Raw genomic sequence first — 18,486 nt, 5'->3', positions numbered from 1 at the left:
CATAAGATATGGTTAGTATAGAAAGAGATGGCTATTTCAATTTGAAAGTCAGGCAAGCTCAGAAAAACTAATTAAAAGAAAAGATGAGAAGAAATTTAAATGATATCAAACCCCACAAGAGGACAGATTACAAAACTTTTTTTAACCATGCCCAATAAATTGGCCACTTGTTAGCCATGTGACTTCACTCGCAGACATACCAAAACAAAAATACAAAAAAGAGTAACTACCCATATGTATAAAAACTAACCTTCTATCAAATGCTGAACTTAACTGCACTCCATCTGGGCCTTGGTCAATGATGCTCACAAAGATCTGGTCTTGTCCAATCACATGGCTGTTCTCCAGACTCACTGGGAATTCTCTAAACCAACAGCAGCAAAACACACTGGCTCAAGGTTGACTTGCTGTTAAAACAGCAAAATGAATAATGTCTAGGTTAGGTTCAAACTTTAAAAGATGATATTTTGGAAGACATTTCCTAAGATATGTTTGGTTAATAAAGCTTTTCAGTTGTCTCTGATGTGAACATTCTTTGTATTCAAAGCATAACATAAAGAGTTTAATCAGATTTGGTTATGAATAAAAATAACTGACACAAAAACATAATAAATAAATAGTTTCATTAAGAGCTGCACATTTTGAGATATTTCAATCTGGACCAATGTGTTGGACTACTAGATGAACTGACATAAGGATGGCCGGGCAGAACATCACCACCATCTCTTGAGCTACCATAGCTAAAAAGCACACTGTACTTAGCATCAGCCAATAAGGCAAAGAATAACTTAACAGTAAATCCACTCTGTAAAATAAACTGTATACACAGTCCCTTTATTAAAGGTGCGGATGTTCCTGTGTTCCTGGCCCCAGTCTATAGTGTTCATTGCAATGAATAAAAATGAATAATAATTTTCTTTTTTCAGAGGACATCCAGAAAATTTTGTCCTCTTGATGTTGCCTGGAACTCCACATGCCTCTCCACATTCAAGGACAAGACAACAGGCCGTGTTTTCTTTGTGAAAGCACAAGAAGGGTGCAAGGTTGTATGTCTGTGTGAAGCATTGCCAACATCATGGTCAGGAAAATACCTGACTGTTGGAGCCCTTTTTGCACTGGTTATGAAGAATAGGACCACGTGTCTTTTTATACCATTCTGGGTCAGTCCAACTTATCAAGACATAAAGAAAGAGAATCCAGCCCTAGGTTTTCCATTCTTCCTGACTGCTACAGATGGAGGAAATCCTTCTTTAACATTCATAAGCAAATCTACCACACATACCAATCAAGTCAGTGGTGAAGAAATGCAATTGTGCAATGTGAGAGGTAACTTACATCCTCATCTCAGAGGTAAATGAGGACAGTGGAGAGAGGGTACCACTGGTCAGAATGATGCAGCGAACACCTTGATTTACCAGATCGTGCATGCTGAAGCCAGGAGAGAAGCACCAGTAACTCAGAATGTTGCCTACAAGGTGCAAAGAAAGACATAAGGCCTTCAGTGAGAGAAAGTAAGACAAAACTAAACACAAACTTTGAAGGGTTCAACCTCTGAGTCTGATATCCACACAGGGAACTTCATGGCTGTATGGTCATGAATTGATTTGGAGATAATTTAAAGAGAGGCAGATGCATGTCACAGGCTGTGTATCATTACCTTGTTTCTTTAATGAAGATGAAGACCACACGTCAGTGCTCTGCTTTTTCTTGTGACAGCTGGTGTCTCGATGGATATGAACCTGAGGCAAACAGACATATATCATAGTAAACACTGTCATTGGATTCATAATGAAAAAGTGTGTGGAGATGCACAAACATTTCAATATGGCTGCCCTTGGCTGTAAATGAACACACACCTTAAAATGAGCCGTGTTAGACTGCATCTGCTGTTGTCTGTCCTTTTCAGATGATTCTCCACAGAACACCAGCTACAAGAAAAGGAAAGAAAGGAAGAATTATTGTTGCTACTGTAAAAGTTTAAATAAACAGCTGTTTATGCAATGCAATGGATTAATGATGTGTTCTACCATCAGATGCCATGTAGTGCAGGAAACCCTGCAGGCTATAACAAGACATTTTCAAAAATATGTGGCTTTTCTCCTCCCAGAGAGTGAGATGAGAAATCAATATCAGCCTCATAAAAGAGTCTTAAAAAGTTGTGCTTTCATGCAAGTCAATTTCTTAAAAAACAATGGTGTACCCATCCACCCAGCTTTTCTGTTCAGTGTCTCTGGCTAAAGTGCAGGTTACCAGATACACTTAAGCTACAATAGCATGCTTTTTTTTAAATGTATTTATTGTATTTTATTTTTTTCCCCCCTTATCTGTCTTCAAAGTTGTTTTCAGCTGGTGGTATTATTGTTTTGCTCCTTTATGTGTGTGTGTGACGAACTCTGAACAAAGCCAGGCTAGCTGTTTCCCCCTTAGCTTCTAAGGTAGGCTAACCATGGCCTGACTCAAGCTCTGATCTAACACAGACATCAGATCCATCTGGACATGAAAGGAATGAATGTATTCCAAAAATATAAAACTATTCCTTTAACTTCACCATACATCCTACCTGTATTATATCTGCCAGCTTCTGCAGTCCACTTGTGTTCAGGAATGTTCCTGGTTCTGATGAAAACAACACACAATTTCTTTTTTAAATTATACAATGACTACAAATTATTTTGTACTGTCACAGGGTTTGTATGATATTCAGACTCAGACAGTGAGCCCTTGTTGTGTATGCATAGGTCATGACTAGGGATGCTCTCATCACATTTTATTGCTACCCATACCAATTGCTGATTGTCTATGAGCTATATAGTTCAACATGGGGCTGACACAGATTGCTGTTTTGTTATGTTATAGCAGCTGGTATGGCAGTATAGATGAGTTTGAATGCTTTGTGGTGTATTGGGATTACCACCCGGTGGCAGTGTAACCTAGGCTATAAATGCTGTACAGTACGAAGTACAGAACCACAAAAAGTCAATCTTGTTCAGAGGTGTTGTTTGTTTAAGTACACCTATGACACGCACATGTGTGCACATGCACGGTTAAGTTGTTTTGAAGGTTATGTAACATGTTCATATAGTGGCAAGCTCACATACATTAGTCAGCTATAACTGAACATATGATCAATCATAAATGACGTTATGAATAGTGTCATCATGCTGAGAACACTTTAATTAAGGTCTAGACAGTATATTCTCTTACTTCATATTTTGTGGCACAGTGTTTTGCAAAAGAGGCCCTACTGACTGACACAAGATTGAAAACATATGATGTGTGAACCATGAACACAGAAGGAGCGAGGCCTACATCCTGTGCATATAAATGTGAAGTAAGGGGTAAAAGGCTGCCTGATCAGGACACGATCAGAGCATGACTTTGTGGCAGTTGGCAAAATTTTGAGGTGTAATTTTCAATAAGGATATAGAATATGAATATATGCTAAATAATAGGCAATTATCACATGGTTAATGTGATTTCTGCTCCTGAACCTCAGCACACAGCGTCTGCACATCAGCGCTGTGCGCTGTCACCTGCATCTTTACGCAGGATAAGCTGTCATCTGTGAGCGCGCGCGATGTTTGTTTCAAAACTAACTAACTAAAAGAAAATACATTTCTATTAAATGCTCAATAATCATCTTCAGGAGAGGCATCAGAGGGATGAAAGAGCCGCGGGTTGCCAACCCCTGCACTAGTCCATGCAACACACCCATTTTACCAATCCCAAAATTCTATTCTAGCTTCACTGCGGCCTGAGTCAACGCACTACACAGTCACTGATTTGTGTTTAGCATTTTTCTCCATCCAATTGCATCCAGATAGCCAGTATCTGTTTGCATTCACATTCAAAGGGAAACAATACACCAATAGGTTGGTCCAGGGTTTCATTGAGAGAATTCAAATCATAAAATAAAGGATGCTTGGGTAAGAGTATCTGTTCACGTGCATCATTTTAGGGGAAAACATCTAACACCACTGTCAAGACAGTATGTATTAGGTCCAGGACTGTGCAAAAATGAGGCACAGGGTGCGATCAAAGAGAGAGAGAAAAGAAAGAAAGACAGAGAGAGAGAGCAGTTAGTAGCACACAATGTTAAGGTTTTTCTATTTTGGACAAGAAAGGTCCGATTCAGTTGTGCACAGTTACACAATGTAATCTCTCTACCTCTCCTCTTGCAGTGTGCACAGGCAGTCAGAAATAACAACCGGCGGGTAACCTATCAGGGCATCCCTAATCGGGACATAATAATATAGCTTTACATAATGTTCTAAAGCTAAAAGCTGAAAATGCAACAGATGCTTAAACAAGTGACATGTCCTTGTATGAACAAAAAATATGAAGAAATCAAAGCATACTGACGTCCTGCTAAGTATCCACTGATCTGCTCCAGCGCTTCATAGACTGCTGTCTTAGTGCTGTAGGTCAGTTGGGCTCTTTCCAAAAGCTCATAGATGAAGCTTAAACAGGCAGAGAAGAAGATGGACAGAACTTGACTATCGACAAACTTTGACAGTGCCTACAGTATCTCCCTTGGACTTGGAATTCAAATAAATTTTTTTGGTGTTTACAATTTGATTAACACAACATGCATAGTGCTTTGAAGGTGTAAAATACTTTACAATTACATACAAATGGACTGAGTGAATACAACAAATACCACACTCTCACACACATTCCAGGTTTTGTGATGCCTCTGTCACTTGGAACATCATAAGAATCGATGGCAGCTTCCAGATCCAGCAGTATCTCTGTCAAAGCAGAATGGTCAAAAAAATCCAGCATTGATGGATGGATGAAACTAGTTTATGAGATACTTAAATAAGGCGTATTTATCTTCTTTATACCTTTAAGAATACTTACGTTTGATCTTAGCAATGGTGGCTACGTCCATTTTCAAACCTGAAACCAAACAATATTAAATGCTGAAATACTGGTTGGACAGCACTGTAACATATATGGTTTAACAGATATGGTTCCAGTTTTGTATCAAAGTCTATAATAAAATCAATTAAATGCTTTAATTCCCACCCCCATGAGTGTAAGCTTAATGATGGACACAAACAAGCATTCTGACCAAAGCTGAGGGAGTCTACATTGAGGTCTTCAGTGACAGTGTCTGCATGGCTGACATTTTTAGCCTGCTCCACCAGCAGCCTGTCCACAGCATTGATGGCTGAAGCTACATCATAGGGAGTCAGGTCAAATGATGTTGATTCTTCACATGTCTTCTCCTGCAGAAAACAGAAACATCATCCTGGGGTTTTGGTTTGCATCTCCACTCCAATATAAAGCTCTGGAAAAAATTGAGAGACCACTACAAAATTATCAGTTTCTCTGATTTTACTATTTGTAGGTATGTGTTTAAGTAAGAACAACATTTTTGTTTTATTCTTCTTTAACCTCTCTCCCAAAATAAAAATATTGTCATTTAGAGCATTTATTTGCAGAAAATAACAAATGGTCAAAATAACAAAAAAGATGTTTTCAGACCTCAAATACTGCAAAGAAAACAAGTTCAGAATCATTTCTAAACAACACAATACTAATGTTTAAACTTTAAACTTGATTCAGAAATCAATATTTGGTGGAATAACCCTGATTTTCACAGCTTTTATGTGTCTTGGCATGCTCTCCACCAGTCTTTCACATTGCTGTTGGGTGACTTTATGCCACTCCTGGTGCAAAAACTCAAGCAGCTCAGCTTTGTTTCATGGCTTGTGACCATCCATCTTCCTCTTGATTACATTCCAGAGGTTTTCAATGGGGTTCAGGTCTGGGGATTGGGCTGGCCATGACAGGGTCTTGATCTGGCGGTCCTTCATCCACACCTTGATTGACCTAGCTGTGTGGCATGGAGCATTGTCCTGCTGGAAAAAACAGTCCTCAGAGTTGGGGAACATTGTTAGAGCAGAGGGACGCAAGTTTTCTTCCAGGAAAACCTTGTACGTGATTTGATCCATGCGTCCTTCGCAAAGACGAATTTGCCCAATTCCAGCCTTGCTGAAGCACCCCCAGATCGTCACTGATCCTCCACCAAATTTCACAGTGGGCACGAGACACTGTGTCTTGGAGGCCTATCCAGGTCTCCGTCTAACCATTAGACGACCAGGTGTTGGACAGAGCTGAAAATTGGACTCATCAGAGAAGATGACCTTACTAATAGATGTGGCGATCCCAGCTGACGCCAACATCAGGAAGAAGGTACACGAGAAAATTGAGAAGAACCAAGGGTTGAAAGAGCAGCTGAAACGGATGTGGAAGGTCAAGGCTAGCGTGGTCCCTGTGGTAGTGGGGGCACTCGGGGCAGTAACCCCCAAACTGGGAGAGTGGCTCCAGCAGATACCAGGAAGAACATCTGAAGCCTCACTCCAGAAGAGCGCAGTCCTGGGAACAGCTAAGATACCACCCCACATATATATATATATATAAATATATATATATATAAATCTCCTTGTATATATATATCCAACACAGAGACTGTGTACAAGAAGGGGATGAGCAGACTCTACTTCCTGAGGAAACTGAGATCCTTCAACGTGTGCAGCAAAATGTTGGAGATCTTCTACCAGTCTGTTGTTGCCAGCGCTATCTTCTTTGCTGTTGTTTGTATGGGCAGCAGCATCAGAGCCAGCAACGCCAACAGACTTGATAAGATCATCAAGAAGGCTGGCTCTGTACTTGCATGGACTCAGACTTGAGTCTTTTGAGACTGTGGTGGAGAGGAGGACGCTGAATAAACTGCTATCCATCATGGACAATGATCAGCACCCTCTCCATCACACAGTGGACAGACAGTGGAGCACCTTCTCCCACAGGAAATCTTTCCTGCCACATGCCATTGGACTGTGCAATAACAGCTAAAAAAAATCTTTTGTACAATACTTCTTATCACTACTGTTTGCTACTTTTGATATTTTATTACTATGTATATATTTTTTACTGCCTGCTATTTTCACTAATTTTCACTTTTTTCACTGTGTTATGCTTACAGTCACGGTACACTTTATTTTCTACACACTGCCATTTGCTGTAGAAATTATTTTTTGTGCAATACTTTTCATTACTACTGTTTACTATTTTATTATTATGTATTTTTTTTTACTGCTCGCTATTTTGCTATTTTATTATGTATAGTCTGTTCTTTATAGTATTATTTCACAATTTTTCACTTATTTCACTGTGTGTAATGCTGCTGCTGCACTGCAAAATCCCAGCTTGGGATAAATGAAGTAAGTCAGTCAGTAAGTCAGTCTGTCTGTTGGTCTGTCATATATCTTCAGTGAAGTGTGAATTCCAAAATTCTGACATTCATAGTCTTACCACGTTGTGAGCTTCATCAAAGACAACCACAGCTCCCTTTAGCTCGATGTTGTGTGCCCTACGGCTCTGCGGAACAACACACATGCATTTATTTGGATATGTAATGATAACACTAAAGTCCATGTTAATGGACATGTTAACGTTGCTAAATACTCTCCAACTAATCCAGAATGCTGCGGCACGTGTTCTGACAAAAACAAGGAAAAGAGATCATATTTCTCTGATATTAGCTGTGCTGCACTGGCTGGCTATTATTGCAATCCAGGCTGCTCCAATTCATTGCTAAATACTCTCTAGCTAATCTAGAATCAGATTTCTGATCTGATCTGGCACTGGCTGGCTGTAAAATCCAGAATAGCATTCAAAATCCTTCTCCTTACCTAAAAAGCATTAAATGGTCAGGCACCATCTTATCTTAAAGAGCTCAATGTACCCTGTTACCCCAGTAGAACATCACGATCCCAGAACGCAGGCTTACTGGTGGTTCCTAAAGTCTCTAAAACCAGAATGGGAGCCAGAGCCTTTAGTTATCAAGCTCCTCTCCTGTGGAACCATCTTCCAGCTATTATCCAGGAGGCAGACACCCTCTCTACATTTAAGAGCAGGTTTAAAACTTTCCTCTTTGATAAAGCTTACAGTTAGGGCTGGCTCAGGCTTGCCTTGGACCAGCCCCTAGCTATGCTGTCATAGGATTAGGCTGCCGAGGGACTTCTAATGACACCCTAACCTCCTTTGTTTTCTCTCCCTCTCCATCTGCATGTCCAAGGCATGTTGCTGACTTGGCTTCGTCCCCGGAGTCTTTGTGGTCTCGCAGGTACAAATGGAGAGCAGCTGAACCTGGACTACTGATTACACCTGCCGGACATCCACTGCAACTTTTATTGTTATTAGCTATGCTACCATTATTATTAGATCATTAGTGCAGTACTATGTTCATATACTATCTGCTATTAACATGTTAATACATCACATACATAAATATATCACATAGGCATATACCATGCCATATGTACTTAGATATTAGAAAAGTCTCACGGCTCCCTTAAAGGTCGGTACTGTCCAGACAGTTTGCTATTGGTAAACAGTGCAACTTTCTGTATCAAAGTATTGCTACCTTGGGTAAAGGCAGTGCTTGAGACACATCTGTGTTGTTTGGGTGATACTACTAGAGTCAAAAGGTAAAATCCTACACGATGCAACAATTTAATTCCTGCAGCAGAAGTAGAGAAACACAAATCCAGCTTTAGCTTTAAGACTGTCAGATGTGATTTACCACAAATTTGTCATTATTACCAGAAGTGGACAGCATACTATTCACAATTGTAGTGTTTGTGAATCTTTGAGTTTATTCATGACATTTAGTTTAAACCAACAAAAGAAGGAAATAAGCTCTGCCTCCTTATTCACAGCTATTTAGCATTTGTGAGTCAGCTCACCTTTGGATCCAGCAGATAGTTGTATGGCATAAAAATGACATCTGCTTGCTGTTTCAAGGAACGGGAGAGGTAGTAAGGACAGACCCTGCAGAAAAATGTTCAACTTTGAATTGAAATGTACACACTGCATGCAAAAACAAACACTGATTTTAATTTATTTCATTTGTCTTGACAAGGAAGCCACTGCACAAAGGAGAATTTTTATTGTAGGATGGGATAGAAATTGCTACTTTTTTTTACCTCATTTGCTAGAACAATTTTGAGGTGTTTGTTGGATTCAGCAAGCTGTTTAAAAAAGCAAGTTAGGCTATGGAAAATGTGATACTTTCAGTGTTTTCTGACATTTTATAACCCAAAGCGAAAAAAACATTTTTTATAAAATTATTTATAGCTGCAGCCCAATACACTGCACAAAACTATGGAACATTGGACTTCCAATGAATTAGGACTGGTTAATTAAATAGACAAGTAAGTGAACATGAATACATAAATCCCACCTCTGTTTGTTGCCAAATTTGACCAAATCTTCCACGTCAAGGATAGAATTCACCAAGTCTCTGTCAGTGCTCCTCTCTAAAGAAGACCGTACAAAGAGATACAAGTAGGATATGTTATGTCATTACCAGATGTTGAAAACACTAACTCTTCTGGAAGAACACCGGTTGTGTTCCTATTGGGGTACTGCTATTGGTGTTAAAATAGTACGTGTAGCCTTCAAATCATCTTGTGTTGCCTTTTCAAATGTCACTTATATTGGACTTGGATGAATCTGGTTCATCCAAGTGCTAAACCTTTACCTTCAACGTTATTATAGAAGACACATGACCTGGTGGAAACTTTTCTTCTGCACATATGGACCTGAAAAAGAGAGTTAATACCATCTAATCAACAGTGTAAAATATCTTCAGATCTGTACAGAATGGTTCATAACCACCTTTTCACCTCCAATGAAGAGCTACTATTTTTTTGTATCTGACTTACTTTTTTAGAGAGAAGGCACAACACTTCCTCACCATGGATCATCTCTCCATGGATCACAGCATCAGCAGTTACAGTTCATTGGGAATTTACACATAGTCTTGCAGCATGAACAAACTAATGTTGTTGTTTGCTTACCTTGACATGGTTGCTCTCCTGACGAATCACTTCCTGGTTGATACACAGCTGCTCTCTTGATCCCAGCACACACACCTTTGGCCTGAACCAGAGACACTGGGGTTACATTGATATAGGGGTTTAACAAAAATGGCCAAAAACTCAGCTAAAAGGTGTTGCAATTGATTCAATTTCAAACATTTTAAGGTGGTTAAGGATCAGTAAGTAATCAAAAAAGCAGTGTTGGTATCCTGATTTTCAGTGTTTAAATGTCTTATACAGGTCAAAATATTGTTTCTAAAGTAATCTAGTCCGATCCTGTCAATAGCATCACTTAGTACGAAATGTATTTGATCCTGTCCACAACACACATTGACAATTATAATGGATAACCAAAGAATATTTTTAAAATCCTGTATGGTTTAGAAATTACATAGTTCACCTGTATGAAGTGTTCTTTAACTCACTGATGACCTGTGCAAGCTGAGAGTGTGTCCTGGATGCATATATGATCTTTGGAACATCTGTGTAGCAGGCTGGATAACAACAAGGAAACACAATAATTACATTATATTTCATACAGTTATATAAATCATAACAGTGTAGAGAAGTAGTTGTGTCAGTGGCTGAATAACCAATTCTGTCCCTGTGATATTAGTGCATTAGGCTTATAAAGGATTTTTAATTTAACTGGAATTCTATGGAGAACTGAAACATACACAATGACTTGGTATAGCATCCAACAGTGACTTGGGACGGTGTAACACACTTCATCAATCTGTTTAAAGTACTAAAGTTTGAAGTAATGACCATCATGGGTTCAAGATACACTTAACCCGTTTCTCACAGTGACTTACCTGATAAAACTTTTCATCAATTTCATCAGTTATTGGAGAAATCAGATGCCTATTTTATAATGTCGGACGGTGCACAAGCATAGAATGACAAAATCTCAAGTTGGGACAATTCTTACTTTCTCACAAGCTGTATGTAATGTGCTTGGCTTGGTATCCAAAATTTGCTCCTTGCAGTTTGCATAGATTCAATTGAAAATGAAGAGAGGGAGAGATGGTCACAATAAACCAGGGCTTCTCAAAGTGCAGACTGAATGGCAAGTCGATCGAGACATAGGCCATACCATCAACTGCCGGCCCGCAGGTCACATCCAGCCCTCCACATTCCCACCAGGCCTGCAGACTATGTGCAGAAAATGTGCGAATCCAATGTTACTCACCAGTGGAAGAGGCCCACTCCGTCCTGAGAGTTTTGGTTGATAAGCTTGGTAACCCAAAAAGCCTTTAATTCATACTTCACCTGCTCTTTCAATAGTCATGGAGAATGACAAAGCTAGTCTATTAGCTGCAAGAGCCATTTTGTTTGCAAACTGTCGTATTGAGTCCAAACTGAGTATATTTGTCTGCTTTCTGCTATCCTAAAGAGTAGTCTTTTGTTGAGATGAAGACTCATTCATTGGTAGATATTTAATGTGTGTTTTGTAATAAAAAAGTATGTAATTCATACTTCAGAAATGGATATTCACAGAGAATCACTAAGCGTGTTAGAAGCAAGAGGTGTGACTTGGGTTTATTTTTACTGGCCAAATGTCGTATTGAGTCCCAGAAGAGGAAACTTTTATTCAGATAAGTACTCATTCAATGGAATTATGGATTTTCCATTTTCATATAAATCTAGGCTAATTAGGCTACACACACACACACACACACACACACACACAAACACACACAAACACACACAAACACACACACACAGTGATGTTAGTGTTGAATATACAGGGTAGCTGAAGATTATTCACAGCGAGTCTGTACCAATATGAATGTCGTTTTAATGTGACTTATTTCCCTAAAGTTGACATCATTGTCATGGTGACGTTAACTGCAAGAGGGTGTGTTGTTGCTGCTGAGTTCACACATCAACAATAAACCGGAAAATTTGCGATCAGCTCGTAAATCGGACAGAGAATATGTCTCCATTTCTGTAGTACACAATTTCTACAATGAGCATCATAAGGCCATAAGGCCATATCTAAATGTTTTCATGTTCCAGTGGCTACAGTGCAAAGTATTTGCATGTAAAAAGCTGCTCAGCAATTATAGGAAGCGTTTGGTTGCTGTAATAGAAAATAAAGGCTTTTCTATTGATTATTGAGAAAGGTATGATTGATTTTGGACATACCACTTTTTGTTCAAATGTAAAAAAAAAGCTGAGAGATATTTTTTTTCTACAATGATGCCTCTTGTACATCGTCTTATTATCTTCTGGGAGACGCCTGTGTCACCTTCAATCAAGAAAAAACTTGCCAGTTGAATAAAAGTAACTTTAAAAATTTGCCAGGGGTACGAATCATTTTGGGCTTGACTGTAGTATATTTCTACCATATGACCATACTGCCATCTACTGTTCATGTATAGTTAGTTCTCTCCAAAATTGGCTGTAACAACTATTACCAAGCTGGCAACGCAGTCAGTATTCCCTGTGGACATAAGCAGCGGATGTCTTTTTTGACGTCTTCTGTGCTTCTTATTTTTCTCTTATTACTGTTCTGTATTTTCTACTCTTTCTCAATGTCTGTAGCCAACTGAGCGTTTTTCTTTCTTTTGCCATGTGTCAAGTGCTTTCCCTTGTTTTAACAAGCCAAGCCACTGCAAAACTGATTAAAACCCATTATAACATTTTTATTTTTTTTCCATTATCGCCGTTTTGCTTCATGCCCTTTGAAGGTTTTGTCTTTCCAAAGTTATCTAGTTAAAGACTGTAAAATGGTGGGAAATTTCACCATCAACCAGCAAAAGCTCCATGCACACTATACATCTTCCTATGACTGCCAACATGACCCATTAAGCTGTACACCTTTTGAAAAAGTTGAAGGGCAAACTTCACTCGTCAAACAGCTGAGAGAGAGAGAACAATGGTAGAGCCCAGACACGCTGGAGTCGGGTGAGAAGAGGTTGCTGGCTGCAACTTGCACTGTTGTGGGTTCCTACCAACCTCCAGGGTCGGTCAGCCCAAAGGAGGAAAAATCATCTTACTTCCTGCTCATGATTGGGTTGGTGTTGAAATAATAGTTTTAATCCTCAAACCTGACGTTAGTTATCCTAGGATTAGTCAGTTGCATAGTTTATCATCCAGTGATCAATGTTGCTTGTTTGTTCAACTTTTACAATTAGAGTGTGATTATCAGTCGTTTTATTTACCCTGTCTTAATAGAGAGCAGGGTAATAAATTCTAATTGGTACCAAGTTGCTGCCCTGTGTATTCCTTTGAAATAGGGATGGAGGTCAACATAAACGAGAAGCCACATCTTTTCACTGACTAGGTGGATTGACTCAATTAATTCAGTTATTATTATGGTGGCCCAAACAAGTAAATTGTGTTTTCTCACGTAGGGAAAATACCTAATAACTGCCTTAAAATTATCTATATTGTTTTAAGAACAGCTACCTGACACAACATTTTGTCACCACATGGAGTGTTGGTTGCAGTGCTGCTGTTTTCACGCCCACTTCATGTACCTTGCCATTGGCACTGAGGTGCTAACCCTATACACTGAGTTTGTCAGGCAATGCACAAGCTCAACATTTTCAAACCGAGTTGTGGTGTTTACTTGTGTAGTGGGTCCTGCAGAAGACAGCCACTGAAACAATTCAAACTACACTGAGCTGCCTGGTCTGATATGAACATACTTGGTGCATCACCATCTGCAGCAGCCATCCCCCAGGATGACAGCGGTGTGGTTGGGAATAGCTCCTCACTGCCCAGCCTCTCTGCTATCTTGCCGGCAGAGATGGTGTCCTTGAAGTGCTCTCTCCACGCCAGGGTAGCACACAGAAGGCACAGGGTTTTACCAGTACCTGTGGGACTCTCCAGAACCCCATTCACCCTCTGGAAGAAACAGGCAGACGTACATTGGTTTCATCTTTGGAGCGAGATTCTACCAAACTCTGTGATGTTTTCTTGCTTATTGTCAGATGTTAACTCCCAACAAGGAATAAGATGTTTCATAAATTATTTTCTTATTTGGCATCTTTCAATGGCCTGGTAATCCAACAAAAGTCACACATTAAAATATACAAAAGTACACTGTCACGTTTAACTCCCGCCACCCTCACAATAGCAATAAGTGATAATTACATATTATGAAGACAAAATGGTATCCAGTCAACAATCAGGAGTCAGTGTATTAAAAACATTACTGAGTTTATTAAAATTGCAACCTACATGTTATTTTCAATAAAATGCTGTCTGATTTTTTTATGTTAATTTAATAACTCATTATATTAATTGTTATTTTCATTTTCTAAATATGAAATTAAGTATATAAATAGACTTATCACAGAAAATATTACACCATACACCCTTTAAGAAATCCGACATATCCCCAAAAACTCTCGAAACACAAGACAAAAGGTGTCATATGTTGACAGTCTTCTTGTCAATTCAGAATCAATATACTAAATAAAGATGTGGAAGCTGCACTATTTTGGGGGAGATGACTCTGGGACAAAGGGGGGAACCATTTCAAAAACGAAAAAAAAAAAGGTTTCTCGCTAAAATACGGGCTGGTTGGTGTATCAGATATACACCGACTTAAACATCCACTCATAATACCGGTAATTCACCATGTGTCATCAGGGAAAAAACAGGGTGGGTCCCCTGACAGTAAATTTACTGTGTCCTATCAGATTTTAACACAGGGCGCATGCCTATTGACATCACTGCCCACAGTGTAAAAGAAAATACACTAATATATACCAAAAATTTGTATACCGAACATACATTAGTCTACTTGCATCCAGACTAGTGCACTTCAAGTGTGCTAAATTGGAACAACTAATTTTGTACTTATTACACTTAAATAGTATCTAAGTTTGACAACAGAAAAACTTGGAAAACTTAAACTATATTAAGTATACTTGACAGTGCTAAAACGGGACTAATTTAAGTATACTTAATATACTGCAAATATACTAATTATTTAATTTCATTTGTTTGGTCCTGCTATTCTTCAATTTAAAGTACAGCTGAAATACATTTGAATGTAAAATGTACTTTGAGTGTACAGTGTAAAATCAAATGTGTGCACTCAATAGATTACAATTACATCTACATTGGGATACTTGTGTATTTTTACATACTTGAGCATTTTCAATACACAAAGTTAACTTTAAAAACTAAGGATGAACAGGATATACTGTACATACATGTCTTCAGACATATTATGCTTTCAAGAAACATTAATGCCTGCCTGTTCTTGGAATATATGCATTATTATTGTCTGATCCTTGGAAAATATTGGTCAGTTCCTATTTTTCCTGACATTGACAGCATGACACAGCATTCTGGATGTTTGATAAGATAAAACAAAATAAGATTAGACTTTACTAATCCCCTGCCTGGGAAATTCAGGTATTACAGGCAGCAGGTAATAACAGTTGGGAAAAAAATAGCGACAGAACAGAAGAAATGGCGTAATATTTTGTGGACTGACGAGAGTGAGATTGTTCTTTTTGGGTCTAAGGGCCACAGACAGTTTGTCAGACGTCCTGCAAACACTGAATTCAAGCCACAGTACACAGTGAAGACAGTGAAGCATGGTGGTGTAAGCATCATGATATGGGGATGTTTCTCATACTATGGTGTTGGTCCTATTTATCACATACCAGGGACCATGGATCAGTTTAAGTACATCAGAATACTGGAAGAAGTCATGTTGTCGTATGCTGAAGAGGAAATGCCTTTGAAATGGGTGTTTCACCAAGACAATGACCCCAAACACACCAGCAAGCGGGCAGAATCATGGGTTCAGACAAATAGCTCAAATAGGATCACTCCTCTTAGAGTCTCATATGTATTGCTTATATAGACCATATTTCTCTGATATTAGCTGTGCTGCACTGGCTGCCTGTAAAATCTCGAATAGAATTTAAAATCCTTCTCCTTACCTAAAAAGCATTAAATGGTCAGGCACCATCTTATCTCAAAGAACTCATGGTACCCTGTTACCCCAGTAGAACATTGCGATTGCAGAATGTATGCTTAGTGGTGGTTCCTAAAGTCTCTAAAAACAGAATGGGAGCCAGAGCCTTTAGTTATCAAGCTCCTCTCCTGTGGAACCATCTTCCAGCTATTATCCAGGAGGCAGACACCCTCTCTACATTTAAGAGCAGGTTTAAAACTTTCCTCTTTGATAAAGCTTACAGTTAGGGCTGGCTCAGGCTTGCCTTGGACCAGCCCCTAGCTATGCTGCAACAGGATTAGGCTGCCAAGGGACTTCTAATGACACCCAAACCTCTGTTCTTCTCTCCCTCTCCATCTGCATGCGTTCCTGTCCTACCAAGGCATGTAACTGACTTGGCTTCTTCTCCGGACTCTTTGTGGTCTCGCAGGTACAAATGGAGAGCAGCTGAACCTGGAGGACCCCAGGAAGAATAGCTACTGCATATTGTGGTATCTAATGTGGTATCTAATAGAGGATCCAAATAAACAAACAAACAAACCTGGACTACTGATTACACCTGCCAGACATCCACTGCAACTTTTATTATTATTAGCTATGCTACCATTATTATTAGATTATTAGTGCCGTACTATGTTCAGCGAGGATTCATGAGTGCATCCTTCCCGGAAGTCTTTCAACTGAACGGTATGAAGACTAAGCCCCCACAGCTGTAACGTTTGAACGAGGTGGCGGAGAAAGTGCGCAAGTGAGCGCAAGTTTCCTGCAGTGAATTAGTGAAGTAAACACGTGCTTTGCCGAGCAACAGCCTCTCACTGTGCAGGCCAGCAGGCAGGATAACTTATTTCTTTACAGTTATTTAGAGAAATCATGTCAAATGTGGAGAAGTGACGGGATATCCCAGACCTGACAGAGACGTAGCTGGAAACAGAGTTTGGTTTACCGCTATTATTTCAAACTGATGGATAAAGTCCCACAGCAGCTGATTTCTGTGTTCAGTGTCATACATTAAAAATCTGTCTCCAGTTGTCTCCACTAAGCAGTATTTTATCTATAACCTGTTTTGTTATGTTAGAAAATTGTAGATTTCTCTTCACTGACAGCTCTGTAATGTGTCTCGTTGAACAGGGAAAGAAGACACAGCGAGGCTGATAAAGTTCAGGTCAGAAAATGACCACCTTTTCACCGGGAAGAGGCATCCAGCCAAGAATGAACTCATTAATTCTCATGTGCACTAATAAAAGTGTTTCATACTTATTTGCTAGTGCTGGAGACTTTTTTCTAATAATGTAAATATAGGTGAATGTGTCTAAGCAGAGTATTGAGGGCGGGGGGTGGTGGAGGTGTAAATACAATGGGGAATGCAGCAGATCCAGCTGTGTCGCGTCATCAGAAACAGACGTCGCTTCAGGTGACGCTTCAGAGGAAAGGACTCAATTCTCTTAAAACATGTTTCCTCGTTTATTCTCTCCTTGCGTCCATCCATGCATCCCCGGTGGGACGGAAAAGACGAGGGTGAGGGAAAGTTGGCTCAAGACAGAGAATGACGGGGAGGGTATTGGAGCACAGCAAGGCCTGCTTCATCAAACGATCACACAGAGTACTGTCAAAGAAGAGCGGGCTCTTACTCAAAAGAAAGCAAGAATAATTTTTTTCAAGCACGACTGTCCAAATGAGAAATTGTACAAAATCCTATGGTAGCCGACAAGGGCAAACGAGCTGCAACGGACCGAAAGCATTTCCTGTGTACGAAACGTGCTACAGCTTCAAAAACGATGTCAATCAGAATACAATTACAACGATGTTAACGTGCTGCAGAGTACCAAAACAAATACAATAACATAAAACACGCTGAGAAAATAGAACAGATACGAAGTCTAAAAGACACATATTCAGAAGACAGAAAAACGTTACATGTAAATACTCACCCTCTGAAGACATTCAATCACTTTGCTCATGTAGTCCTTCTGACAGTCGTATGGAGGAAAAGGGAAATTGACCGTCACTCCATTCAGAGTTAGTGAAGACATCGTGTCAGCAGCAGCATTAATTAATGTCGTGCTCAATGACGCACTTAACGTTGGGTTGACTGTCAAAGTGTTAAAAGGTTGCGCAAAGTGGTCTTACAGGTAAAGTGGATGTCGAGTGAGACTTTCTCAAGTCTCTGGACTGTCCTGCGTTTGCCGCCTCACACCCGCTTTCAGTCCATTGCTCGTGCGCACTGTGATGACGTACCCTGTTGCGTTCAAATACACACATAATGACAAATTTTCTAAGAGGGGGTACATCCAATTTCTCTTATTTGCATCCACTTTTTCCTCACTTGCGTCTTACTCCATCCCACCGGGGATACATGGAGAGACGCAAGGAGAGAAGAAACGAAGAAATATGTTTTAAGAGAATTGACACGTCCTTTTCTCTAAAGCGTCACGTGAAGCGTCGTCTGTTTATGATGATGGGTCTGCTGCATTTACCGTTATATTCACACCCCACCACCACAACTTATATTTACATTATTAGAAAAAGGTCTCCAGCACTAGCAAATAAGTATGAAACACTTCTATTGACGTACATGAGAGTTCATTTTTGGCTGGATGCCTCTTCCCGGTCTCGCTGTGTCTTCTGTCCCTGTTCAATGGGACAGATTTCAGAGCTGTC

The 18,486-nt window shown here is 39.6% G+C and overlaps 1 protein-coding gene across 2 annotated transcripts in view; it reads right to left on the bottom strand.

The window, feature by feature from the left end:
* rtel1 (regulator of telomere elongation helicase 1) overlaps window positions 1–18,012 on the bottom strand; it is a 43,451-nt gene extending 25,439 nt beyond the window's left edge. The window contains exons 1-17 of one of the 2 annotated variants that reach the window (XM_041945947.1): window positions 17,757–18,012; window positions 13,556–13,754; window positions 10,297–10,390; window positions 9,876–9,957; window positions 9,557–9,617; window positions 9,257–9,332; window positions 8,760–8,844; window positions 7,324–7,389; window positions 5,078–5,234; window positions 4,864–4,902; window positions 4,676–4,751; window positions 4,363–4,460; window positions 2,561–2,616; window positions 1,857–1,928; window positions 1,658–1,739; window positions 1,336–1,468; window positions 251–364 (exon numbers count right to left, since the gene is read on the bottom strand). In XM_041945947.1, the coding sequence (XP_041801881.1) occupies window positions 251–364; window positions 1,336–1,468; window positions 1,658–1,739; window positions 1,857–1,928; window positions 2,561–2,616; window positions 4,363–4,460; window positions 4,676–4,751; window positions 4,864–4,902; window positions 5,078–5,234; window positions 7,324–7,389; window positions 8,760–8,844; window positions 9,257–9,332; window positions 9,557–9,617; window positions 9,876–9,957; window positions 10,297–10,390; window positions 13,556–13,754; window positions 17,757–17,858 (1,592 nt within the window). In that variant the 5' untranslated portion in view covers window positions 17,859–18,012. Of the gene's footprint in view, window positions 1–250; window positions 365–1,335; window positions 1,469–1,657; window positions 1,740–1,856; window positions 1,929–2,560; window positions 2,617–4,362; window positions 4,461–4,675; window positions 4,752–4,863; window positions 4,903–5,077; window positions 5,235–7,323; window positions 7,390–8,759; window positions 8,845–9,256; window positions 9,333–9,556; window positions 9,618–9,875; window positions 9,958–10,296; window positions 10,391–13,555; window positions 13,755–17,756 lie in introns of those variants that run through there. The other variant, XM_041945948.1, reaches the window with a different exon arrangement.
* Between the last annotated feature and the right edge of the window lie 474 nt (window positions 18,013–18,486).

Source organism: Chelmon rostratus, chromosome 10 (genome assembly GCF_017976325.1).
Source record: "Chelmon rostratus isolate fCheRos1 chromosome 10, fCheRos1.pri, whole genome shotgun sequence".
In the NCBI taxonomy this organism is placed as follows: domain Eukaryota; kingdom Metazoa; phylum Chordata; class Actinopteri; order Chaetodontiformes; family Chaetodontidae; genus Chelmon; species Chelmon rostratus.
Note: the sequence above shows the minus strand (reverse complement) of the source record. Positions and strands in the feature narration are given on the sequence as shown.